General features: G+C 32.9%; 5 protein-coding genes, 1 long non-coding RNA gene and 1 other non-coding gene across 9 annotated transcripts; all 7 read left to right on the plus strand.

Moving 5' to 3' along the window:
* Window positions 1-439: 439 nt before the first annotated feature.
* LOC137832934 (uncharacterized) lies at window positions 440-1,439 on the plus strand. The gene has a single exon (XM_068641343.2). The coding sequence runs from the start codon at window positions 507-509 to the stop codon at window positions 1,380-1,382; it is 876 nt and encodes a 291-aa protein (XP_068497444.1). The 5' UTR covers window positions 440-506; the 3' UTR covers window positions 1,383-1,439.
* A 1,153-nt stretch (window positions 1,440-2,592) lies between these two features.
* On the plus strand, window positions 2,593-3,659 carry LOC137823597 (uncharacterized). The gene has a single exon (XM_068628804.2). The coding sequence runs from the start codon at window positions 2,691-2,693 to the stop codon at window positions 3,591-3,593; it is 903 nt and encodes a 300-aa protein (XP_068484905.1). The 5' UTR covers window positions 2,593-2,690; the 3' UTR covers window positions 3,594-3,659.
* A 1,020-nt stretch (window positions 3,660-4,679) lies between these two features.
* On the plus strand, window positions 4,680-5,766 carry LOC137832944 (uncharacterized). The gene has a single exon (XM_068641353.2). It carries the CDS (start codon window positions 5,140-5,142, stop codon window positions 5,656-5,658), a length of 519 nt encoding a protein of 172 aa, XP_068497454.2. The 5' UTR covers window positions 4,680-5,139; the 3' UTR covers window positions 5,659-5,766.
* A 1,092-nt stretch (window positions 5,767-6,858) lies between these two features.
* On the plus strand, window positions 6,859-7,156 carry LOC150023003 (signal recognition particle RNA). Its single transcript, XR_016518008.1, has one exon.
* Window positions 7,157-7,553: 397 nt separating this feature from the next.
* Window positions 7,554-8,805, plus strand: LOC137832131 (uncharacterized). The gene is made up of 2 exons (XR_011084521.1): window positions 7,554-7,624; window positions 8,337-8,805. It is a non-coding gene; the product is annotated as an uncharacterized LOC137832131 (long non-coding RNA).
* Window positions 8,806-9,329: 524 nt separating this feature from the next.
* Window positions 9,330-10,393, plus strand: LOC137832122 (uncharacterized). The gene has a single exon (XM_068640137.2). The coding sequence runs from the start codon at window positions 9,407-9,409 to the stop codon at window positions 10,295-10,297; it is 891 nt and encodes a 296-aa protein (XP_068496238.1). The 5' UTR covers window positions 9,330-9,406; the 3' UTR covers window positions 10,298-10,393.
* Window positions 10,394-16,339: 5,946 nt separating this feature from the next.
* LOC137805494 (glucose-1-phosphate adenylyltransferase large subunit 1) lies at window positions 16,340-21,821 on the plus strand. Of its 3 annotated transcripts, none has more exons than XM_068622801.1 (15): window positions 16,340-16,637; window positions 16,972-17,335; window positions 17,563-17,685; window positions 17,761-17,931; window positions 18,509-18,601; window positions 18,708-18,791; window positions 19,018-19,073; window positions 19,302-19,395; window positions 19,815-20,000; window positions 20,135-20,215; window positions 20,639-20,725; window positions 20,808-20,912; window positions 21,008-21,114; window positions 21,271-21,331; window positions 21,479-21,821. In XM_068622801.1, the coding sequence occupies exons 2-15, from the start codon at window positions 17,099-17,101 to the stop codon at window positions 21,578-21,580; spliced, it is 1,587 nt and encodes a 528-aa protein (XP_068478902.1). In that variant the 5' UTR covers window positions 16,340-16,637; window positions 16,972-17,098; the 3' UTR covers window positions 21,581-21,821. The 3 variants fall into 3 exon arrangements, with proteins under 3 accessions (XP_068478902.1, XP_068485955.1, XP_068492285.1); XM_068629854.1 differs by having other exon boundaries at window positions 16,423-16,768; XM_068636184.1 differs by having other exon boundaries at window positions 16,425-16,833.
* The last annotated feature ends 411 nt before the right edge of the window (window positions 21,822-22,232 follow it).

The raw sequence follows: 22,232 nt of genomic DNA on the forward strand, positions 1-22,232 counted from the left end.
CCAAGCAAGTTCCTTTTTATCAGATATTGTATGGTGCCTGCACCCTCCACCTTTTTAGTCCATGTTTATAAACTAAAGTTGGAAATTCGTGTTGTCTTTAGTTCAACAGACAAGTTTGTTGCCTCGATGCTGTTAATAGAACCAGTTTCTCCACTTCAAGACAAAAGCTTCCATTACAATGCATACTCCGCAAATTTAGATTTTTATCAGCAACCTGCAAAAGATACCATTTTCAAACAACCATGTGAGCCTCAAGTAAAAATATTCATGAGTGAGTAGGAAACACAGAGTAAACTATATAATCATAGATCTGAGATTCAAATCAAGATGATATAATTGCTAGCTCATTTGGTGACATCTAGGAACAAAATTATTCTACTTGTCTCCCTCAATTTATTTGCTATATATGGAGCTGATGGAAAATACTAGGACTCAGACTTCAGAACAAGTTGTGCATATCATCTCCTACTTTGGTATCCCGCTATTATCTTCTCTAACAAGAGTAAATGGAAAGAAGCGCAAAGAAGTCTCTGCACATTCGGTGCAACAGTTTACCCTCTTCACCTCACCCACTTTTATCACAATTCCAGGATCACTTGCAGAGATTGAAAGACTCTGAAGCCACCAGAATTTCTCTGTCATCATCTTCAATAAGCCAAAATCTAATTGGCTTGCTTGATTTGCATGACTATGCTGATAAGTTGTTCCAGTTGCCCACTATCCAACAAGCCTTTGCACAAGAATGCAGTGACAAGTGTGTTGATGTTCTGTTAGAAGGGTCATTGGCACTCCTGGATATCTGTAGTACAGCCCAAGATTGCCTCTTGCAATCAAAGGAAAGCATTCACATGGTTCATTCAGTTATTCGAAGAAAGGGTGCTGACACTGAATTCACAGTTGAGGGTGGAAAATACTTGGCATCTAGGAAGAAGATGAAGAAGGCAATTCGAAAGGCCTTAGGAAATTTAAAAGGAAAGAAAAGCGATTTAATTGTTTCTTCCTCAAACAACGACAATGAGGCTTTGTCTATCCTTGGCATGTTAAAAGAAGCAGAAGCTGTCACTGTGAGGTCTTTAGAGTCCTTGTTGCTGTTTGTCTCTCACTCCAAGGGACAATCAAAGCAGAACAGATGGTCAATAATATCTAAGCTGATGCAGCCTGATAGAATAAACTGTGACTCTCAAGAAGACACAAATGAATTTGTAAAGATGGATACAACTTTGCAATCAGTCGTTAGTCACAAGCCTTTATATGTTGAGAATTTTCACAGCCATGTGGAAAATTTGGAGATATGCATTGAAGATCTAGAAGTAGCTGTTGAACACCTTTCAAGGAAACTCATTAAAGCAAGAGTATCCCTTCTTAACATATTCAGCCACTAGTTAGAGAAAAAAATCTAAATGTTGTATATATGCAGACACCCAAATTCAATTTTTGACCTACAGTTGTACATAGATATGATTAAAACTTACTAAATACAATAATCAAATGATCAAATTTCTTTCTTTTTCACTTGCTTTCTTTGTTCCTTTCTTTCCTGCTAGGTTGATTGCTTTCTTTATTTCTTTCTTAGCAAATTCTATGCCCATGTGTAAATTCTGTTTGCTTGATTGAACGGGTTGAAGAAAGTGACTGCCACAGTCACCCTTACGAAGTTTCATTCTTTGGAAATTCTTACCTAGGTCTAAATTGCTATTGAATGGACAGAAGAAAGTGAAAAATGAAATCTAGAACAAGGTTCAAAGTGAAATTGTATTGTTTTTCATATTTTAGTTGTACTAGAATGTATTAAGTTATATTGGTTCTAAATTTTTCACATCCTCAGTTGTCGCGTACACAACCAAACATATCTTAAGGAAAAAATAAACCTTTTTTCATTGTAATCCTTAATCAAGCCAATGACTGATAAGCCAAGTGGAAGGACTATAGTAGAATGAAGAGGATATAATAATAACTTAATCAGCAACCCCTTCATATCAATTATTAAGCCCACATGGGATTCAAAGTCAGTTTGAAATTGAATCCATATATAGTTCGCACTAGTGCAAATAGGTTGAAGAGTAAACAATAGTCAAAATTAAGTGTATGCACATGTTCCTTTATTTCATGCGCTGAAATTCAATGAAGAACGTGATTTTTGTCTTCCTGTAATGAGGGAAAAGCCAATTAGTTGTCATTTGTCAGTTCCTTATATTAGTATGATTCTTTATTATTAGTTTCTTGTGTTCCGAGCAGTTGCTATTCAGTACAATAGTTCATTTATAACTGCAAGTGATTCATACGATTCCCCTCATGCAACTGATGATTTGCATTTAAGGTTATTCTATTTGCAAAAGGCAATATTATACCTGCATTTATTGCAGTGAAGAAAGGCCTGGCAATTAGACAATGCCACTCGTGAGTTTCATGCATTGATAACACCAATATGGATTACTACAAGCGTGTGCTAAGAAAAAAAAACAAGTCATGAGTTGGAGTGTTCCTGTGCAAGAAACACTGCATTAACATTACTGAGATCTCCGATAAATCTGAATCTGAATCAGTTAGCCCTTATGGATTTTTGTTGATATTTGATTCCTTCTGTCTCCTGAACTTCCAATATATATTGAGCTAATCTCAGTGGAAGGAAGGTATATCCAAAGACCCAATTGTGTAGAGTCAATCTCAAAGCCTTTCTCTTGTCTGAGAAAATGGAAGTCACCCCTTTTAGCCCAAAATCTCATTCTCATCATCACCAATCTCGCTCAAAGAGCTTGCCCTGTAAACCACACCCTCTTATTCTACAATGCAATCAACACTTAGGAAGTTTAGAGGCTTCAGCTTCTGATGCAACTTCCTCTTCATCATCATTGTTCAGACAAAAATTAACTGGTCTGCAGACTTTGCATGATTCTATTGAAAAGCTGGTTCTACTTCCTCATACTCAAGAAGTCCTAGTCCAAGAGCGTCAAGAGAAGTGGGTAGATGAGCTTTTGGATGGATCTTTAAGGCTCCTAGATGTATGTACTGGTGCAAAGGATGCTCTGCTTCACACAAAGGAATGTGCACGAGAACTTCAATCGATTATGAGAAGAAAGAGGGGAGGTGAAATGGAGGTGGCAGCTGAGGTCAGGAAATTCTTGGCCTCTAGGAAGGTAGTAAAGAAGGCAATCCTCAAAGCATTGGAGAGTTTGCAGGCAACAGTGAAGAAAGCAAAATTTTCTCCAAGCAACAAGGACCACCGAACCACAACCTTGGCTAACTTGTTCAAAGATGTGGAAGTAATCACTCTTTCCATATTGGAGTCCCTGATGAACTTCATCTCGGGATCAGCACAACCCAAACCAAGTAAATGGTCTTTGGTTTCCAAACTAATGAACAACAAAAAGGTCACTTCTACACAAGAATCAGATCAGAATGAATTTTCCAATGTGGATGCTGCATTGCAATCGTTTGTGTTTCACATGACAAGAAAGTCTGACCATATCAATAATTTGCAGAACCATTTAAAAGATTTAGAGTCAGTCATTCAAGACTTCGTGGAAGGACTTGAAGCTCTTTTTAAACGTTGTATCAAAATTAGAGTTTCTCTTCTCAACATCCTCAATCACTAGTTGTACAAATCCGTGCCAATGTTTTGTGATTATGTCAATGAAATTGGCTCCTAATTTAGATGATAATCTTTCTCTACCATTTTTTTTGGTTTCATATGTTGTTTATTTCCTCAGTAACTCTTTGTGCATACTTTTTGCAATTTGATGCATTTTCTCTATCAATTTGTAAAGCTATTCCGTTGTGGCTGTAAACTTAGCCTCTGAAGCTTATATGGTTATCACATTTTTTATTTTTACTGCATCCTTTTGTACTGTTAGTCCCATGGTTAAATGACATTGTATCATTGATTTTGTTAATATCCTTCAATAAAGTGCTAAAGGCTCAAACTTCTCAAAGCACTGTGGTTAATAGTGATTATTGTTTAATGGGTGAGAAAGCCAAAGAAACTTTATATCCCTAATATTTTCTTTCTTATCCAATTCCAAATGCGCATTCAAAAACTCTTTTCCAATCAAAGATTGAAGAATACTGCAGCTGCATAAAGCTGTAGATAATTTTAAATGTCAAGTTGTTAAATATACATTTTAATTCAAAACTGTTAGAACAAAGGTGGTTGAAACCTTAAATCCCGGGCAACATAATAAGCTCCACTTGGGAAATAGAATATTCTGTAAAAAAATGTTAATGTATTGAAGCAGAAGAAATTACTACTAACCTCCACTTATGGTTGTTCACGTGTCAATGGAAGCAGAAGAAGATTAATTAACAGGTATTGAGCTGGGGACAATAAACATTGCCACCAAGAAGTAGCCAATATATTGCTATATCTGAAGATGAAGGTTTCTCTTGTCGTGAATCTGTCCTGTCCTGTTGTAGGTAGACAATTTCATAGACTGAAAATCAATTATGTTAGGAAACAGCTCCTCTCATCCTCCAGACAGAAGCTCCCATTACAATGCATTCATCACACAGCATGAACTAGTGTATTGTCAAGATATGCCACTTTGCAAGAATCCATGTGATTCCCAACTCACAAGTAAAAAATTGAGGGATGAGTTGGAAGCAGATGCATAATGGTTAAGATGCTGAGATCCAAATCAAGATCATATAATTGCATACTCATTAGGTGACATTGGAGGAAAAAACAATTCCTCTTGTCTCCCTTATTCTGTTTCTTCATCTGCTATATATAATACAAATGCCTACCACAACAACTCAGGCTTTGAAGCAAACTCTACACATTACCTTCTAAGAAGAAAAAATGGCAGTCATTGAAAAGAGAACACAAAACTCTCTACATCTTCGCAGCAACAGCTTGCCCTCTGCAGCTCACCCTTCTGTATCACAATTTGAGGAGCATTTGCAAAGATTGAGGGGTTCTGAAGCCACTTCTTCATTGTCATCATCTTCAGTGAGCCACAAACTTAACGAGATGCTGGACTTGCATGATTACACTGATAAGTTGCTTCAATTGCCAATTGAACAACAAGTCTTAGCTCGGGAGTGCAATGACAAATGGGTTGATGATATCTACTAGAAGGGTCTCTTAGGCTCTTAGATATTTGTGGTACTGCTAAAGATTGTCTTCAGCAATCAAAGGAAAGCATGTGTGACTTAATGTCAGTCATCCGAAGAAAGAAAGGTCATGAAACTGGACTCGCGGTTGAAAGTGTGAAATACTTAGCTATGAGGAAGACCATCAAGAAGCAAATTCGAAAGGCCCTGCAGAATTTGAAGCACAAGGACAACAACAACAACACTTCACCCATGCTCAGCTTCTTAAATGAAGCAGAAGCAATCACCCTGAGCTCATTAGAAAATTTGTTACTGTTTATCTCTGGTCCAAAAGGACGCTCAAAGAATAGCAGATGGTCAGCAATCTCCAAGTTGGTGCAGCCAAAAAGGGTTATTTGTGACTCTCAAGAATCAACCATAAATGAATTTGAAAAGGTGGATGCAGCTTTGCAGTCTCTCATCAGTCACAAACCTTCATCTGTTGAGAATTTTCAAAGTCATATGGAAAATTTGGAGCTGTGCATCCAAGATCTAGAGATAGGAGTTGATCACCTATCAAGAAAATTAATTAGAAATAGAGTTTCCCTTCTCAACATCTTCAACCACTAATGATAGAATCTATATGATTTTTGTGCACTCAATTTTCCCCTTTGAGAGTCACACAATTGTACATGAATGTCATATATTTTACTGAATACATATTATTTAAGGATCAAACTATTGTTTCTTCAGCATCTATCTCTTTTGTTCAGTTCCTATGTTTACCCTCAACATCACACCTCAAATGTTTACTAGTAAAACAGTAACTATACTCTTTTTATTTAGTCCACCATTATTTATTTATCATTTGTGAACATGTTACATGCACCCATGCCATGCTGCTACTCACATTTTTTAATCAAGTTTTATTTTTTCTTTCTGGGAAAAACAAAATTAAAGTAGGAGAAGCAACATAAATAATTTTAAACTTCTGCAAATCATGTGCTGAAGGCATATATTAGCTGGTAGTCATGCAACTGCCATTAGGTTGATGTTTAAATCAAAACCTAATGGCTGCACAATGTTTTAAAGTTTCATTTTCTAAGGATAGTGGAAAATAAACTAGTTTTATCATCAAATATGTAACGTGCATGTATATTTATATTGATTAGTTAGTATCTATCTAACACATACACGGACACTTCGACCCATATAATTTCCAAAATATAACATACGGATCAAGATTTATGTCAATTTGTTCATTATTTTTATGAAAAAATAATAATGAAAAAGGGAGCAAGATTTTAGAAAAGGGGCAGTGGCACAGATTATTCAGTCTCTTGCGGATTGAGGAGGGAGGAGGTAAAGGGGTATACAGAGAAAATAGAGAAAAATTAGGTTATTTTTATATTTTAATAAATGGGCATTTTGATCTTTTATCACAATCATGAGGTGTAAGAAGAAATAAAGTAGGTGCACAAAACATTTGTCCAGTCTTTTGGGCCTGGTGGATCCGAATTGGGGATCCATAAAGAATTACGTAAAAAACAATATCAAAATTGAACTTTTCTGATGAGATGAGAGTATTAATCAAAGTTGAATGAAAACTTATAAATGGAACTTTTATGTTTTTCTCAGAACTTTAAAATGGACTCAACCAAACCTTTGGGGTTACAAGGTTATGTATCATAACATAAGATGGAGAAAGGAATATGCCTCACTCTCCAACTAAAGGCTATCTGTACTTAATATTGTCACATTTCAAGTCCCACATCGTTTAGAGTATTACACAAACTAGACTTTATAAATCTTTGACAAGCATGTCAGTTCGCCGAGCTGGGTAACACCAGCTTGTGACCCAGGTGGGGGCACCAAGGTGATTGAACAAGGCTTTAGCACCATGTTGGCCTGGAGGTTGCATCTGCTGGCTTGCCCACTCCAAGTTGAGAGTTGAGCCAAGGGAACATTGCGAAGGCATTGGTCTCCTGGTTCCTAGACGAGAGGGCAATGCGTGAGGCTGGCTTCACAGAGCAGCGACTACCTCTGGCTCTTGACAGTGGAGGGATCACAGGCTGCTGCATCTCCAGGCACCTAAGCTTGGTGAGCTATCCCTTGAACAATCACTTTTTTTTTTATGCTGCTGCTGCATTCATGATCTACAAATAGGAGTTGATCACACCTCTCAAGAAAATTCACCAAATACATGATTTTTGTGCACTCAATTTTCCCCCATGAGTGTCACAATTGTACATGAGGATCAAACTATTGTTACTTCAACATCTATCTCTTTGGTGTTGTTTGTTCCTGTGTTTACCCTCTACATCTCATCTTTCCAACTCCCCTTTTTCTCCTAAAAGTTCACTATTAACATAAATGAAAGTAAAGAGATCATAAAACAGTAAACACTTTTTTTGACTTCTAGAGTCACAGTAGAAAAACAACTGCTCAGCAACATTTTTCTTTTATTCAGTCCACCTATAGATGTTATAGTCTATTACTTATTATTCAATTATACACATGTAACAGGCACCGATACCATGCTTCTAATCGAGTTTCAATTTCTTCTGTCTGGGAAAATTAAAGTTAAAGGATGAAGGTATGTCCTAGCTGCTAAAGCTACAACTTCTATTTGGCCGATTATTAAATCAAAACTATGGCTGCACATGTTCTACAGTTTTATATGCTAAGGATAAAGAAATGTTAGCTGGTTGTATTCGTGTAAAGAGGACAAGTGAATCAGCATATTATCATGAAATATAGTCCATGCTACTCCAAAATAGGAGCTACTAACATTGATTATTTAATATATACGGAATTGGGGACATTAGAAAACATGCAGATGAGAGGCCAATTCACTTCTCCATAGATCCAACACTTGTGCTACTAAAAAAATCAAGTTTATTTTTGCAAATATATTGAGTTGCAGCACTAACATTGAGTTTGATGAGGCCACAAGAGATGCAGCATTTGTTCCCCATGGCCAGCGTGACCTAAGCCTTGTGTTTTAGCCATCTGACAAGTCTACACATGCACACGAGGGGTGACACAATGAAATACATTTTTTTTTCAAAGTAGTTGTTGCAAAGCGTGTGTTGCATAGCATATAAATTAAGAGAAACGAGGTGTCAGGAGATTCCTTGTGGGAGACACTGCATTAACATTAATAAGGTTATGTTTGGATTCAAATCTTGATTAGTTAGCACTCATTGATGTTTTTGTTATTTATGTTGAGCACATGGCACTGGAAGGAAGTTGAATCTACATCTCAATTTTCCATGCATCTCATCATGTGTTCTCTTATTTTGTAGAAAAATGGAAACCTCTTCTACAATCAGTGAACACTAGGCCAAGAAGCCTCTTCTTTAACTCCACTGCTAAACCATAGACTAAAAGGGTTGCAACATCTGCATGAATGTGTTGAAAGTTCGGCTCATTATCCCCTAGTCCAAGAAGCTCTTCTCCATGAACATAAATACCCTTCTGCATGAGGTTTTGGAATGTAGTGAGAAAGACCATCTTCAAAGCCATGGGAAATTTGAAGGATGTTAGGACAACTTCTCTTCTAACATCATAGGCCAACAAACCATGTCACTGATTAGCTTGTCAAAGGGTGTTGAAATAGTCACATTTTCCATGTTTGAATGATTAAATATACAGCAGAGAAGAGTTTTTTCATGTAAAAAGAACAATGAGACTTAATATTTTGACTTGAACCTCATGAAAGGCAAGTATCAATCCAGTTCCTATATATTCTGATCTTAGTTATGATGTTTAAAACTATTATTCACCTTATATTTTTCTTATTCAATTTTTTAATTTAGATGGTAGCTAGAAGCACAGACCTAACGTTCTTAACCATTAGACAGTTTTGTATTAAATCAATGAGATGCAACACTTCACCTCCCTTCTTTTCTCTCACACATTGTTAGCTTTATTTTAATAAATGGGAACAACGAGTAGTTCAATTATTGTTTCTGCATGAGGGACATGCTCAGAAGTAGTGCAGCCATTGTTTTAGACATCAAGTAGTCCACACGTGCAGTTCAATTACATTATTGAATGCAGGTTCTTTATGGTAGATGATTCTAATTGAAAAAGGTGAATCATCGAAGTGAGAGAGAAAAAAGGAACAAAGTGTTAGTTGGAGAGTTTCCATGTGGGAGACACTTTCCTAACAATTATGTGATCATGTTTAGATCCAAATCTTGATTTGTTAGCACGTATTGATATTAGTTTAAGATGAGATTCCTTGTGTCCTCAACACCCTTTTGTATATATTGAGCATATGGCATTAGCAAGAAGGTAGATCAAAAAACTGAATTCCATTCTCAACATCTAGCCTTCTCTTCTCTTCTCTTCTCTTCCCCTGAGGAAAAAAATGGCAACTTCTCAATTGAACACAAAATCCCATTTCCATGCTCGTTCAAACAGCTTGCCCTCTAGATCACACCCACTTATCCTGCAATGCAATGAGCACTTGGAGAGGTTAAAGGCTTCCCATGAAACCTCCTCTTCCTCTTCACCCCTTAGCCACAAGCTAGGAGGGTTGCAAGATCTGCATGAAGGTGTTGAAAAATTGTTCCAACTTCCCCTCACTCAAGAAGCACTTCATCGTGAGAGTCAAGAAAAGTGGGTAGATGAGCTTCTGAATGGATCCTTAAGGCTCTTAGATGTGTGCACAACCGCCAAAGACTCTCTACTACACACAAAAGAGTGCATGCGAGAGCTTCAATCAATTATGAGAAGGAAAAAGGGAGGTGAAGCAGAGCTCAGGGCAGAGATTAAGAAGTTCTTGAATTCAAGAAAGGTGGTGAAAAAGGCCATCTCAAAAGCCTTGGCAAATTTGAAGGGTGGTTCTACAAGAAAATGCAGCATGCCACTTGCAAACAAAGATAACCAAACAGTAGCTTTGATTAGTTTATTGGAGAACGTGGAAGTGGTAACTCTATCAACATTTCAGACACTACTTCATTTGATCTCAGGGACTGCACAATCAAAGTCTAGCAGCTGGATTTTGGTTTCCAAGCTGATGCAGACGAAGAAAGTAGGATGCTCAAAGTTGGCAGATGAACGTGAATTTGCCCAACTTGATGAAGCATTGCAATCCTGCATGTTTTCCCAAACAAGTAAATTTGAAAACATGAGTAATCTGCAAAACCAAATGGAGAAAGTGGAGTCGCTTGTTCAAGATCTTGAAGAAGGTTTTGAATTTCTGTTTAGGCGTTTGATAAAGACCAGAGTTTCCCTTCTTAACATCCTCAATCACTAGTTAACATTATTAGACCATCAAATTTTGTAATGTATATGTATAGAGAGAGAGAGAAATAGAAACATTTAATTCAAATTTTGTTTGCAATGTGAGCAATGATCATTTTGACAATCATGTTATTTCGTTACAACACTTTGAGTACTCAAATTTTATTGCTACTATGAACACTCCTACCTATCAAGGTCTATCTATTAAGTAGTTTAAAGAAGCAATTACCATTATATCACGAATCACATTCCAATATCTTTTAAATTTGGTTCACGTTCTTTTTTTAATATCCCATGTCGACTAAAAATAAAAATATTGCATAGTATATAAGTGAACATAAATCTAAGTTTATAAGTTGATTTTATCATGTTGATTTAGACTTAAATTTTTTCTTCTTATTCTAAGTATTGTAATCAAATATATCACGCTATTCCAAATTTTTCTATCTCATCTTTCACCACTTTCAACCCATCTATTACTATTAAATTTAAAGTAAGGACTCGTCTTTCAATAAGATCTTCAACAACCCCTTATTTTTAATTTTCTCAATTAAATGACCATAATTATTTAAAGTGATGATGAATAATTTTGTATTAATGTTACAATTTATCAAACTTCCAATAAGGAACACTATCATAAATCAACCAGATTTGCATTCAAATGCATCTTACTATAAAAGTAAATTATATAATACCCAATATCAAATATAATTAGGAAACTTATAAGCATTTATATTACCTCAAAATACGACTTTGTAATGTACAAGAGTATCATATAATAATCAATGTCATCATTAAAAGAAAATCATTAAATTGTAATTAATTTTAGAGATAAATATAATTAGTTACTATTGGATTAAATTAAAAATTATTTTAGATATTAAAAAAAAATAATGATATATAAAGTAGTTTTTATTATTAATAAAAAAATTTAAATTAATTTTTAAATTGGTAGCTAACCATTAACTATCAAGATTTTAGCTACTAATATTTTATATTCTAAAATTAGTCTCTAAAAAATTAATTGAGACCAATTTAAAATCTAAAATACTAGTAGCTAAAACCTTGATAGCAAATTTAGATATCAATTTAGAAATTCTTTTAGAAAATTTTATTAATAATAAAAACTATTTTAAATATAAATAAATTTTTAATTTTTAAAATAATATTTAAGTTAATTAATATAGTAACTAATTAATTTAAAAAAAAAGTTATTTAATGATTTTTTTTAATGCATGCATTGTGGATAATGTTCTTCATTATATATGTTGAACACGTGTATGATCTATGTCAAGAGTCAAATTAAACCCAACAATGAAAACAGATCATACACCTATGAATCAACCACACAAGAAAGCTGCAAACAAATATGTTCATTTTGTTCTTACCAGAAGGACTTGTCTGAGGTAAAAAAAAAGGATAAATCTCTGCTTTCAAATTTTATGAATTTATTATTCATGAACTTCGATTTATGGTTGAAAATAAAATAAAAAATTCACTTAAAAAATTAAATAGCTAAAAATATATTTGATTATAAATAAATATTTAAATACTGATTTTTAATTTTTAATCTTATATTTAATGTTTGATTCTGTGTTAAATCATATCCTAAATTTGAGATTATAGTTATGAAAAAAAACATCAAAATCAACATGTAGTGATTTTTTTTTTCTTTCTAAATGTTGTTGTTCAGTCATCACATGTTATTGGTCTAAGTGCATAAACAGTAGTTGCAATTCTCCATCAATCTCTCTCAGTACACACTGTAATCCTTATCTGCTTTTTTTTTTACCCTTCAACTTCCATCGTCCATCTATTATGTTATACTACAAGACATTTTCATTAATTTTATTCTCATATACTTAATAGTCTCGATTTTACTTAATTAACCATATTTTTTAGAGTCAAAATTAATAATAATATAAATATATCTTCTTTCTTTAGTTATTTAAAACACTTTTAAGAATAAATTTATCACGAAATTTTAAATTCCAAAACAAAGTAACATAAAACTTTATGTCTGACACAAGTTTTAATATAAAATATTACTTTCAAAATAAAAATAAATTTAAAAAATTGAAATGGATTAAATTGATGAGTAAAAATCATATATTTTTTATATAGATTAAGTTCGATATTTATTTGAACTTTTACTTTGAGCTTTAAGATTCAGCTTATAAATAGTTTGAATGATATAAATTATAACTATGTGTGATATTTTGTTGTCTTGATTATAATTATCTATATGCATTTTTTTTAAAATTAAGTGATTGTTAGGTTATGTATTGAATTGGTTTATTTATTAGTTTTCAAATTAAACACAAAATTTATATCAAAAATTAAGAAAAGAAATATTTAATTTCTAAACTTTACTTTATACTCTCAACTCTAATTTTATCTTGATTAATCTTAAATTTTATCATTTTACAAGGAGTATCACGTTGAAATTTAAGATTTCCTAATTCATTTTTATTTTTTTAAATTGACACCTGGATTTTTAATTTTATTCTAATTAATCCTTAAAATTTATTACATTTTACAAATATTTTTTCTAAAAAAAAAGAAAAAATAATAAATAATTGACACTTAATGCAAATAATTTAACTAAACTATGTTGGAGAAAAACTATTTAAAAACAAATAAGTTTTCCGTATCATATTAAAATTTTAGGTGTTTTATATAGTAAAATTTATGGATCAGTTACAGTAAAATTAAAATTTAAAGTATCTATTTCTCCATGAGATAATCCAAGGATCAATTAAGAAAACAAGTTTAAGGTATTTATTTACTAAAAAAATAAAATTGAGGAGGTTAAATACTTCTTCCTAAGAAATTAAAATAAATAAATAAATAAAATATGAATAAGTGATGCAGAGATTCCTACAATACAAACCCTAATCAGACAAATCAGGTTATTTTTATATTTAATTCAAATGATATTATTTTTTACAGTAAGTGAGATTTTTATTTAAAAACCAAACTTAAAGAATAGAGAAAATGCCATATTTACTTTATCATTATCTCTTCATGCACTATCTCCATTAATAAAATACAACTTTTTTAAAAAAAAATCTAGTGCACTTCCAAATTGATATTTAAAATGTATAGAAATTTCTGACATTATAAATAAAATCAAGTAAAAATAATATAAAATTTGATCTTATCTCATCGAGAATGACCCAAAGAAACTTAAGACAAAAAAAAATATTCTTTCTTATATGTTCGTCATAAGATGTTTATAATCTCCATCAAACAAACAAAATTTTAAGCCAAAAAATTATTATTCTATATTTTAGGGATTTTTTGTGGTTGAATGTGTGAAGGGAGAAGAACTTTTTAACAAAAAACTAAATTACAGTTTAATGTACCACCAACCTAAACTTACCTTACAAAATAAATTTGCAATAAATTATATTAAATAATATTAAAAAGCATTTAATGGTATTAGGAAAATAAAAATAAAATAAAATGACAATAAGTGTTGATGAGATAAACACTAAGGAAAGTTATGCATAATTCTATTTATTTTATTCTTTTTTTTACAATTTTGTTAATATTTTTTGTTTGTTTTCTTGCTTGGCACGTGATTGGTGCATGGAGACATTGGGAAGGGTTAAGGTGGAGAGTGCACGAGATCCACAAACACAACAAAAAAATTGATAGTGGGCCAAATGGGCCCACATTGAGAAATTGAGAACCGTGAATGCTGTTGCTGGGCTCTATGTCCAAAATCTGGAGGAGACTTCTATGGCCCACCTTTGAATAATCTACTTGTAACTTGTACCTTAATGGGCCCCACTCAATCAGCCAATAAACACCATTTTTGAGATTGAAAATGAAGAAACTATTTAGGTCAAAGTTGGGACTAACACTGATACTGTAATCATCAACTATAGTTAACTAAGTCATAGAGTTTATACCTCTTAAATAAATAATTTAAAGTTTAAATTATTTATAGCTACTAGTTTAAAATTCAAAATAAGTGTAATATCATTTTAAATATGAAAATGAAATATATTAAAAAATATTAATATTATGTACACTCAAAATCTCAAACAATATTAATATTTTATTTATTTATTTTTATAAAAAGTTTTCATATTAAGATTACTATGCTCAGCTAAACAAACAATATTAATATTAATATTAATAATAAGACAATTTTTTTAATAATATTGTGTATACTCACTGATATGATATGAGTATATTGATACTCATTCCACTTATCGATAAATGGATAGAATTTTTTAAAATTATACACTATTTTACTATTCAAATTGAATTTATCATGAATTTTACAATGTATATATTCATGGATTCGAATATTTAAAACATTTTAATAAAAATTAAATTGATAGAGTTTTTTTATCAGAGTGATTTCTGTATTATCTGTGTAAAAATAATTAAATTAACTAATACAAATTATGATATATATATATATATATATATATATATATATATACATACTTAAAATTCTCCTTCCCGATATTTTTTATACATGTACATACTTAAAAATTGGATTCAATTAAGAGATTAATTAAGTGTTTGGAAGAAAAAGTTTTTTTCAATAAATAAATAAAAGTCTTCTATGGACATTTTAAACAAGAGCAAATATTTGAATGGGAAAAAATCTCTTTTGATGATTTGCTTTGTGTCTCCAATATGATTTTTTTTACTAGTTTTAGCTTGATTTGATCACCATGGCAGTGATCTTATGTTGTCATTTAGAATAATTTGAGAGGATAAAAATCAAAGCTCTTATGAAATTTCATGTCTAATTATGAACATCAATATGCTGAACAAATGCATAACTACAAATTATGGAATCAAATCGGTTCAATTATAAACACTTCCATTTACTTTATATGTTCATCATATTTTTACTAATTTTACTTCAGTTTCATCATTTGGATAGTGATTTATTAGGTTTTCATAATTTAAAGCAATTTTGAGGAGAAAAATTGGTTTTGTTGAGAAATTCCTGTTTCTAATTATGAAAATGAATAACAAATGTACAGCTGAAATTATGGAACTATATGTTGACATTGAAATTTTTGCAAATTTCATCAAATTTTGGATTTGATGAGAGAATCACTTCCTCTGAAACTGTAAAAGGAAAAAAGAAAAAAGATGAAAATAAAATTAAAGAAGTTGAAGTTGAAAGGGTGATTAAGAGCATAATGATGAAAATCTAATTTAAAACCTGTTTTATGGAGAGTTTTGGGGGTGGTGATGGGTTAAGGGTAATTCATTATTAAACTATATATACACTTGCATCCAGTAAAATATGTAATTTTAAATAATCTTTTAATAAATAATACATATTTTAAGTTTTTTATAATTGAGTGAGAAAATTTTAATCATCATTGATAATTTGTTATTTTTTACGACAGTTAGAAAGGTTGACCTATATCGAAAACCTATGAATCTACTATAAGTTTTTTTTCGTTTGAACATCGCCCTTCATTTTAAGACTATGTCATCCTAAAGTGATGCTAGATAAAAGGATGTTATCAAATTAATTTTTAAATGATACTATTTTTATATTAAATTGTTTCTAATGAAGAAGAAGAAATAAAAAAAAAGGGATGAAGGACATAAAATGGGAATAGTAATTTACTATGTTGAAAATTCTGTACTATTATAATTGAAAAAAAAAAACAACTTTTTACTGAAATATGGATTATAAGTAAAGAAAATAGAATAATTTTAAAATTATATAGAAATCATCAAAATAAATTATAAATAAAAAGATAGAATAATTTTAAAATTACATTGTATTATACACTATTTGAGTCACTATGGTCATTTTACTTGATTTAACCTCTTTTATTATTGGATGGAAAATGGCACTTGGCAATGGCGAGCATGAAAACCATCCTATCAAACTCAATCAAGTTCAACAATAATCACGTTTATGAAGATAAGTTAAATCATGCTCATGATCAACAAAAAGGAAATGTTGCAACATGTCGTCAAATGACAACCGTGGAAATTAGCATTAATTTTACATATTTCTTTCTCTATACTTATCAAAACTTTCCTTTGATTTCACGAACGGCTAGTGTCTGAAATTGACACTTGTTTGTTTCCTAATGACTTTTGCCTCTATAAGAGGAGCCTAGAAACTTGAACTACACATGATCTACAGATTATAGAAGCAAACCAACATTATTTAATGATACTTCACATGCTCTGTTATAGTTTTTGAAAACTGATATATACCAAAGCCGTGAGATTTTTCCCATCTTTCTCGTGAAAACTCTGGCTCACAAGCCAATAAAGGCAACCACAACCTTTCACACCACTTGATCACATTCACTATCAACTCATCCACTTCATTGCCATCTCCAGTAATATAAATCATCCCTCTGATCAGTTATCTGAATTCCCATTTGCATCAAACTCACAATTTAGTTCAATTCTGGTTCTTCATAGTTCATACTCTAACTGTTTGCCTTAAAATTCCTGTCCAAGTAACTGGGTGGGTGTTGAGTTTTAGTTCTTCATCTTCTTTGGTTTTGCTTTTCATATTCCTAGTGTTGTAAAGTAAGATTTTTCTTTTCTTTCATACATTGCTCTATTATTTTAGTGTCACTTTAAGTTTCTGACAGAATCAACTGTGACTCCAGCTTTGTGTTGTACTGTTATAATGTAATGTATACTTTTCACTTGGTTTGCTTACAGTTGGAACTTCAAAGTACAAGCTTTTGAGATTTGGAGGTTGGCTTTTTGAAAGGAATTGAACTGTTGCACATCATTACCATCTGGGGTATCTGAAGTTCAGGTTTTTCTTAGTATTGAGGCTATCACAATGGTGTCTGCTTGTGTAACCTTGAAAGCCAATACCCATTATGGAAACTTGAGAAAAGACAATACTTTTCGTCAAGATGGTGGCTTTTTAGGTGACAGAATCAAAGGGAGTCTTAGTTACAGTCCCTGGATCATTAACCAATTGGCCTTAAGTCTGAGAACCCAGGAGAGGGTGAAGAAGGCAAAACCTGGTGTTGTTTCTGCTGTTCTTACGTCAAGTACTACCAAAGAATCAGTGGTAAGTTCAATTCTGGTGTTGGATCCATTTTATACTTTCTAACCTTACAGTTTTTATGATCGCGATCGGTATGATCTTGACCAGTGTATTTGGAAACACATTAAGAAGAAATTCACTGAACGTAGAAACTATTTTTGTTAGCTTCTTAGAAAACGTAAAAAAAAAAAAAACATATCTGGGATGTGAAACCAAACACGCCATATTCTTATTTTGAATTTCAATTTCAGGATTTTCAAATTCCAGCATTTCTCAGAAGAAAGGCTAACCCAAAAAATGTGGTTTCCATCATACTGGGAGGGGGTCCTGGGATTCAACTATTTCCTCTCACCAAACGAGCTGCCACACCTGCTGTGAGTAAATCATCACTTTTATGAAGTTCCACTTCCATGTTCAGATGATAAAGTTGATAAAGTATGCTTTTGCAGGTTCCTGTTGGAGGATGTTACAAGCTTATAGACATCCCAATGAGCAACTGCATAAACAGTGGCCTCAACAAAATATTTGTACTGACCCAATTCAACTCTGCATCCCTCAACCGTCACATCTCCCGCACCTATTTCGGAAATGGAATCAACTTTGGCGATGGATGTGTGGAGGTATGTATCCAGAATTGGATGGTGATTGCTAGAGGTCATAAATGACTCTGTTAAATCCTACGTCGACTAGAGATTGAGAAAACCTCACCTCATGAAATGAAGCTGAGTTAGGCTTAAAATTCACTTCTTAATATGGTATCAAAGTCATTTCGAGTCTATCTTAGTGATTGTTTGTTGGGTTTATCATGCCACCACACACAAGCTGTCACTTTCAGCGTGAGCGGTGTAAAGTTGAACTCATAAGTCAGTTTTATGAGATTGAGTTAGGCTTAAAGTACACTTCTTAATAAACTCGTACATCATTATCTGGTTGGTTTTTTGCGTAAGATATGGTTGTGGTTGTCCTAACTGTTGAAAAAGGAAACTAAGACATAAAATGGTAAAATATTCATAAAACTGTATAGTATTTTTATTGGAGATACAGTTTTGTGTGTTGTGACTGGCAGAGAAGTATGAGCCACAAGAATGATTCTACTGTATTTTGGAAGTGAGGGGGCGCCAGAGCCCTGATTGTGGACCTATTACTGTTTTTGTTCATTATAATTTAATATGACAAAACAACTCAAATACTTGATAGGTTCTGGCGGCTACTCAAACACCAGGAGAAGCTGGAAACAGATGGTTCCAAGGAACCGCAGATGCTGTGAGGCAATTTACATGGGTATTTGAGGTGGGAACATAATCTTTCTTACATAGCAGATTTCTGTATACACTGCATGCCCCTCATAGTTTTTTCTCTCAAGTTGAAAGGAACAGTGATAGTTTGAATGTTGTAGGATGCCAAAAACACAAACATTGAGAATGTATTGATCTTGGCGGGAGATCAACTATACCGAATGGATTACATGGATCTTGTGCAGGTAATAGAGCCATTAGCAAGGCAATTATCTTAGTTAACATTATTCACAGAATTAAGGCAATTAACTCTCTTTGAAAAATTAGTTCTCTCCTTTTCTCCTACCCTTCTTATGTTCTTGCATCAAGTTTTTTAATTTGCCTAGACATGCAGTTCATACTTTGGAGTGTTTCTTCATTTTTTTACACAGTTCTTATTTACTGGTTATCTACTTTGTAATAAATATGCAGAGTCACGTTGACAGAAATGCAGATATTACAGTATCATGTGCTGCTGTAGGTGACAGGTGTGTTTAATAACCTTTTACATGTGTTTCTTTTTCTTTGTTTTTTTTTTCTGAAGTGGCACGTTTGTTTGTTTAATATCACTGTTCTGCTGGGAGAATATATTCTCTTCCTTTGGAAAGGAAAGAGTCACTATAGAAAGAGAGCAAAGACACTAACTTCCTCCACACAAAAACATTCAATCAAATTTAATATTATTCAAGTCTCATTTTCAATCGCGTTTTTTTCAGCCGTGCATCAGATTATGGATTGGTCAAGGTAGATGGCAGAGGTCGCATCATCCATTTTTCAGAAAAACCCAAGGGTCCTGATCTGAAAGCAATGGTAAGCCCCAATACCAATGAATGTTCCACTAGAATAGGTTCATGGTCACTATCACACAGAACAATAAAAAAAAATCCACAGTTCCTTAGTGAGCAACTGACACTTGCAGAATTTCCAGTGAAGTTCATACACACATATATATATATATATATATATTTGAGTGTCTATCCAGAATGACTGGTCATACATCAGAGGATAGCATCACACAGTGATGTACAAAACATATTAAGAAGAGCACAAATTTACAAAACTTACAAATTATAGGCTTGATTTGCAGATTTCTACCATTGTGTTTGTGTCTCATTCTACCTTTCCATAACTACGAAACTTTCTTGCAAACTTGCAGGTCCCAATATTTGATCATAATATATTTATCTCTTTTCTCATTCTAACCATGTGTTCCTGTTGCTTCTTTGCAGCAAGTAGATACTTCTGTTTTCGGGTTGTTACCCCATGAGGCAAAAAAGTCACCATATATTGCATCTATGGGGGTTTATGTATTCAAGACGGATGTTTTACTCAAAATTCTGAAATGGAGATATCCTACATCTAATGACTTTGGATCGGAAATCATTCCTGCAGCTGTCAGGGAACACAATGTCCACGTAAGAAAAATTGCACTAAACAGATATCCTTTCAAATGTTTGGTCTATTCTAGAAGATGAACATCTTGCATTTACAACTGATCACTGCTTAATGAGGCAAGACTACAAGTTGAATGTCTATTGTCCTCTTTCAGGCTTACTTATACAATGACTATTGGGAAGACATTGGAACAATAAAATCATTTTACGATGCTAACTTGGCTCTTACTGAAGAGGTGAGTTCAAGATATTTACTGTTGTCAAGTTTGTAATTTAATAGTATTCCTATTTTGAAGGTATAAGCACTATAGAACCGTGCACTAGTTTACAATACAGGCCACATTATCAAAGATGCATATATTTAGTCTCCCTTATCTTGCTTCCTGTGTGATACAGATCAGTGGTAATTCCTTTAGCATTAGGCCACCATGAATAAATCAACATATTGCATCTTGGGAGTTAGAAATAAGTGAATAAAAGTCTATTTGCAAATTGTAGCATACTAATTCAGAGGAGAATAAATCAAATTAGAATGATCAGTAATAGTTCAAGATCCACAAGCCTAATTACAATGAAACTCAGACCTCAAGTAGCTGATAGAATGTAGCAAATTGTCAGTGTCCTGAAACTAATATTTGTACTGTGCTCCTCTCTTGCAGAATCCAATGTTCAAGTTTTATGACCCCAAAACACCCATTTACACATCTCCAAGATTGCTACCACCAACAAAGATTGACAAATGCCGAGTATGACTGTGATCACAAATGTGAAAAGTTTGGCAATAGTTTCATGAGATGTGTCACTTATAATATTTGATTTGCTCCGTAGATTGTGGATGCAATAATCTCCCACGGATGTTTCCTAAGAGAATGTATCGTTCAACATTCCATTGTAGGTGAACGTTCACGTTTGGATTATGGTGTTGAGCTCCAGGTAATTACCACAGTTTCTAAACCAAGGATCCTAAGTGCTATGCCCTTCTACATTAAGATTCATACCATCTAAAATTCTAAAACCACCTTTTACAGGACACTGTAATGATGGGAGCTGACTATTACCAAACTGAATCTGAAATTGCTTCTCTGCTGGCAGAGGGAAAGGTTCCCATTGGGATTGGAAGGAACACCAAAATTAGGTAATCTCACCCTAAGATGAACAATACACTACCTGATTGAATATGTTTGTTTTAGAAGTTGACACTAATAACAAATGTGTCATTATCATGATAAAGATTTGGCTTAACATGTACTAATAGTCATCTGATCTTTATTACCTGTTGTCCTTGTTGAAGAAACTGCATAATTGACAAGAATGCAAAGATTGGGAAAGATGTCATCATCATGAACAAAGATGTAAGCATGATTGCCTTATCTTGATTTTACATTTGAGCCAATTTTTTTAGGTAGTATATTTCTAGTCATGGATAATTGTGAAGCAGAAGTCACTAGTAGTATCATGATATGATGTTACCTATTGCCATGCAAATTATTGGTCTGTAGGGAGTTCAAGAAGCAGATAGACCAGAAGATGGATTTTACATTCGATCAGGAATTACAGTCATATTGGAGAAGGCAACAATAGAAGATGGCACTGTCATATAAATGGGTGGAAATACTTATTTTCATGGATCAATGGCAAGAAGTAGCTCGAAGAAGCATTCCAATGTACTTTTGCCGTCTTTGGGGACAGAAATTGAGAAATCAGAACCCCCTTTTGTTTTATATGCAAAATAGAAAGAAGTCTCTCCCGTTGCATGTAAAAAGAGAATGAACAAACCATGTGTGAAATCAGATCAAGTTGCATAAAAGTAAATAAAATGAAAAGCTGGATGTGAACTGCAAACTGTTTTCTCCTTTAGTATCATTGAAGTATTATGACTATTACTTGGGATAGTGATGAACTAATGGGGTACAAGAGAATTTGAGGGCTTCATACATCGTTCACTTCTTTTCCTTTGCACGTTGATCAACAGATTTTAAACTATAGCTCATAATTATTGTAAATTTAAGCAAGTACTTGTTATAACAGTGTAGTTTACTGGTAAACCCAACAAACTCTTGTTGGAATAGACTTTAAATAACTCTAATATCATCTTAAACAATGGACTTTAAACACAATTCAACCTTATAAAACACATACCGACTCATAAGGTGAGATTTGTTATAAAATGTTTTTATCTCTAATTTTTCAACAGAAAATGAGTAAATTAGTGTCTAGGAAAATGTGCCGTCACTTGTCAGAAAAAACACCTTC

The sequence above is a fragment of the Phaseolus vulgaris genome, chromosome 11 (genome assembly GCF_051622355.1).
Source record: "Phaseolus vulgaris cultivar YP4 chromosome 11, ASM5162235v1, whole genome shotgun sequence".
NCBI lineage: Eukaryota > Viridiplantae > Streptophyta > Magnoliopsida > Fabales > Fabaceae > Phaseolus > Phaseolus vulgaris.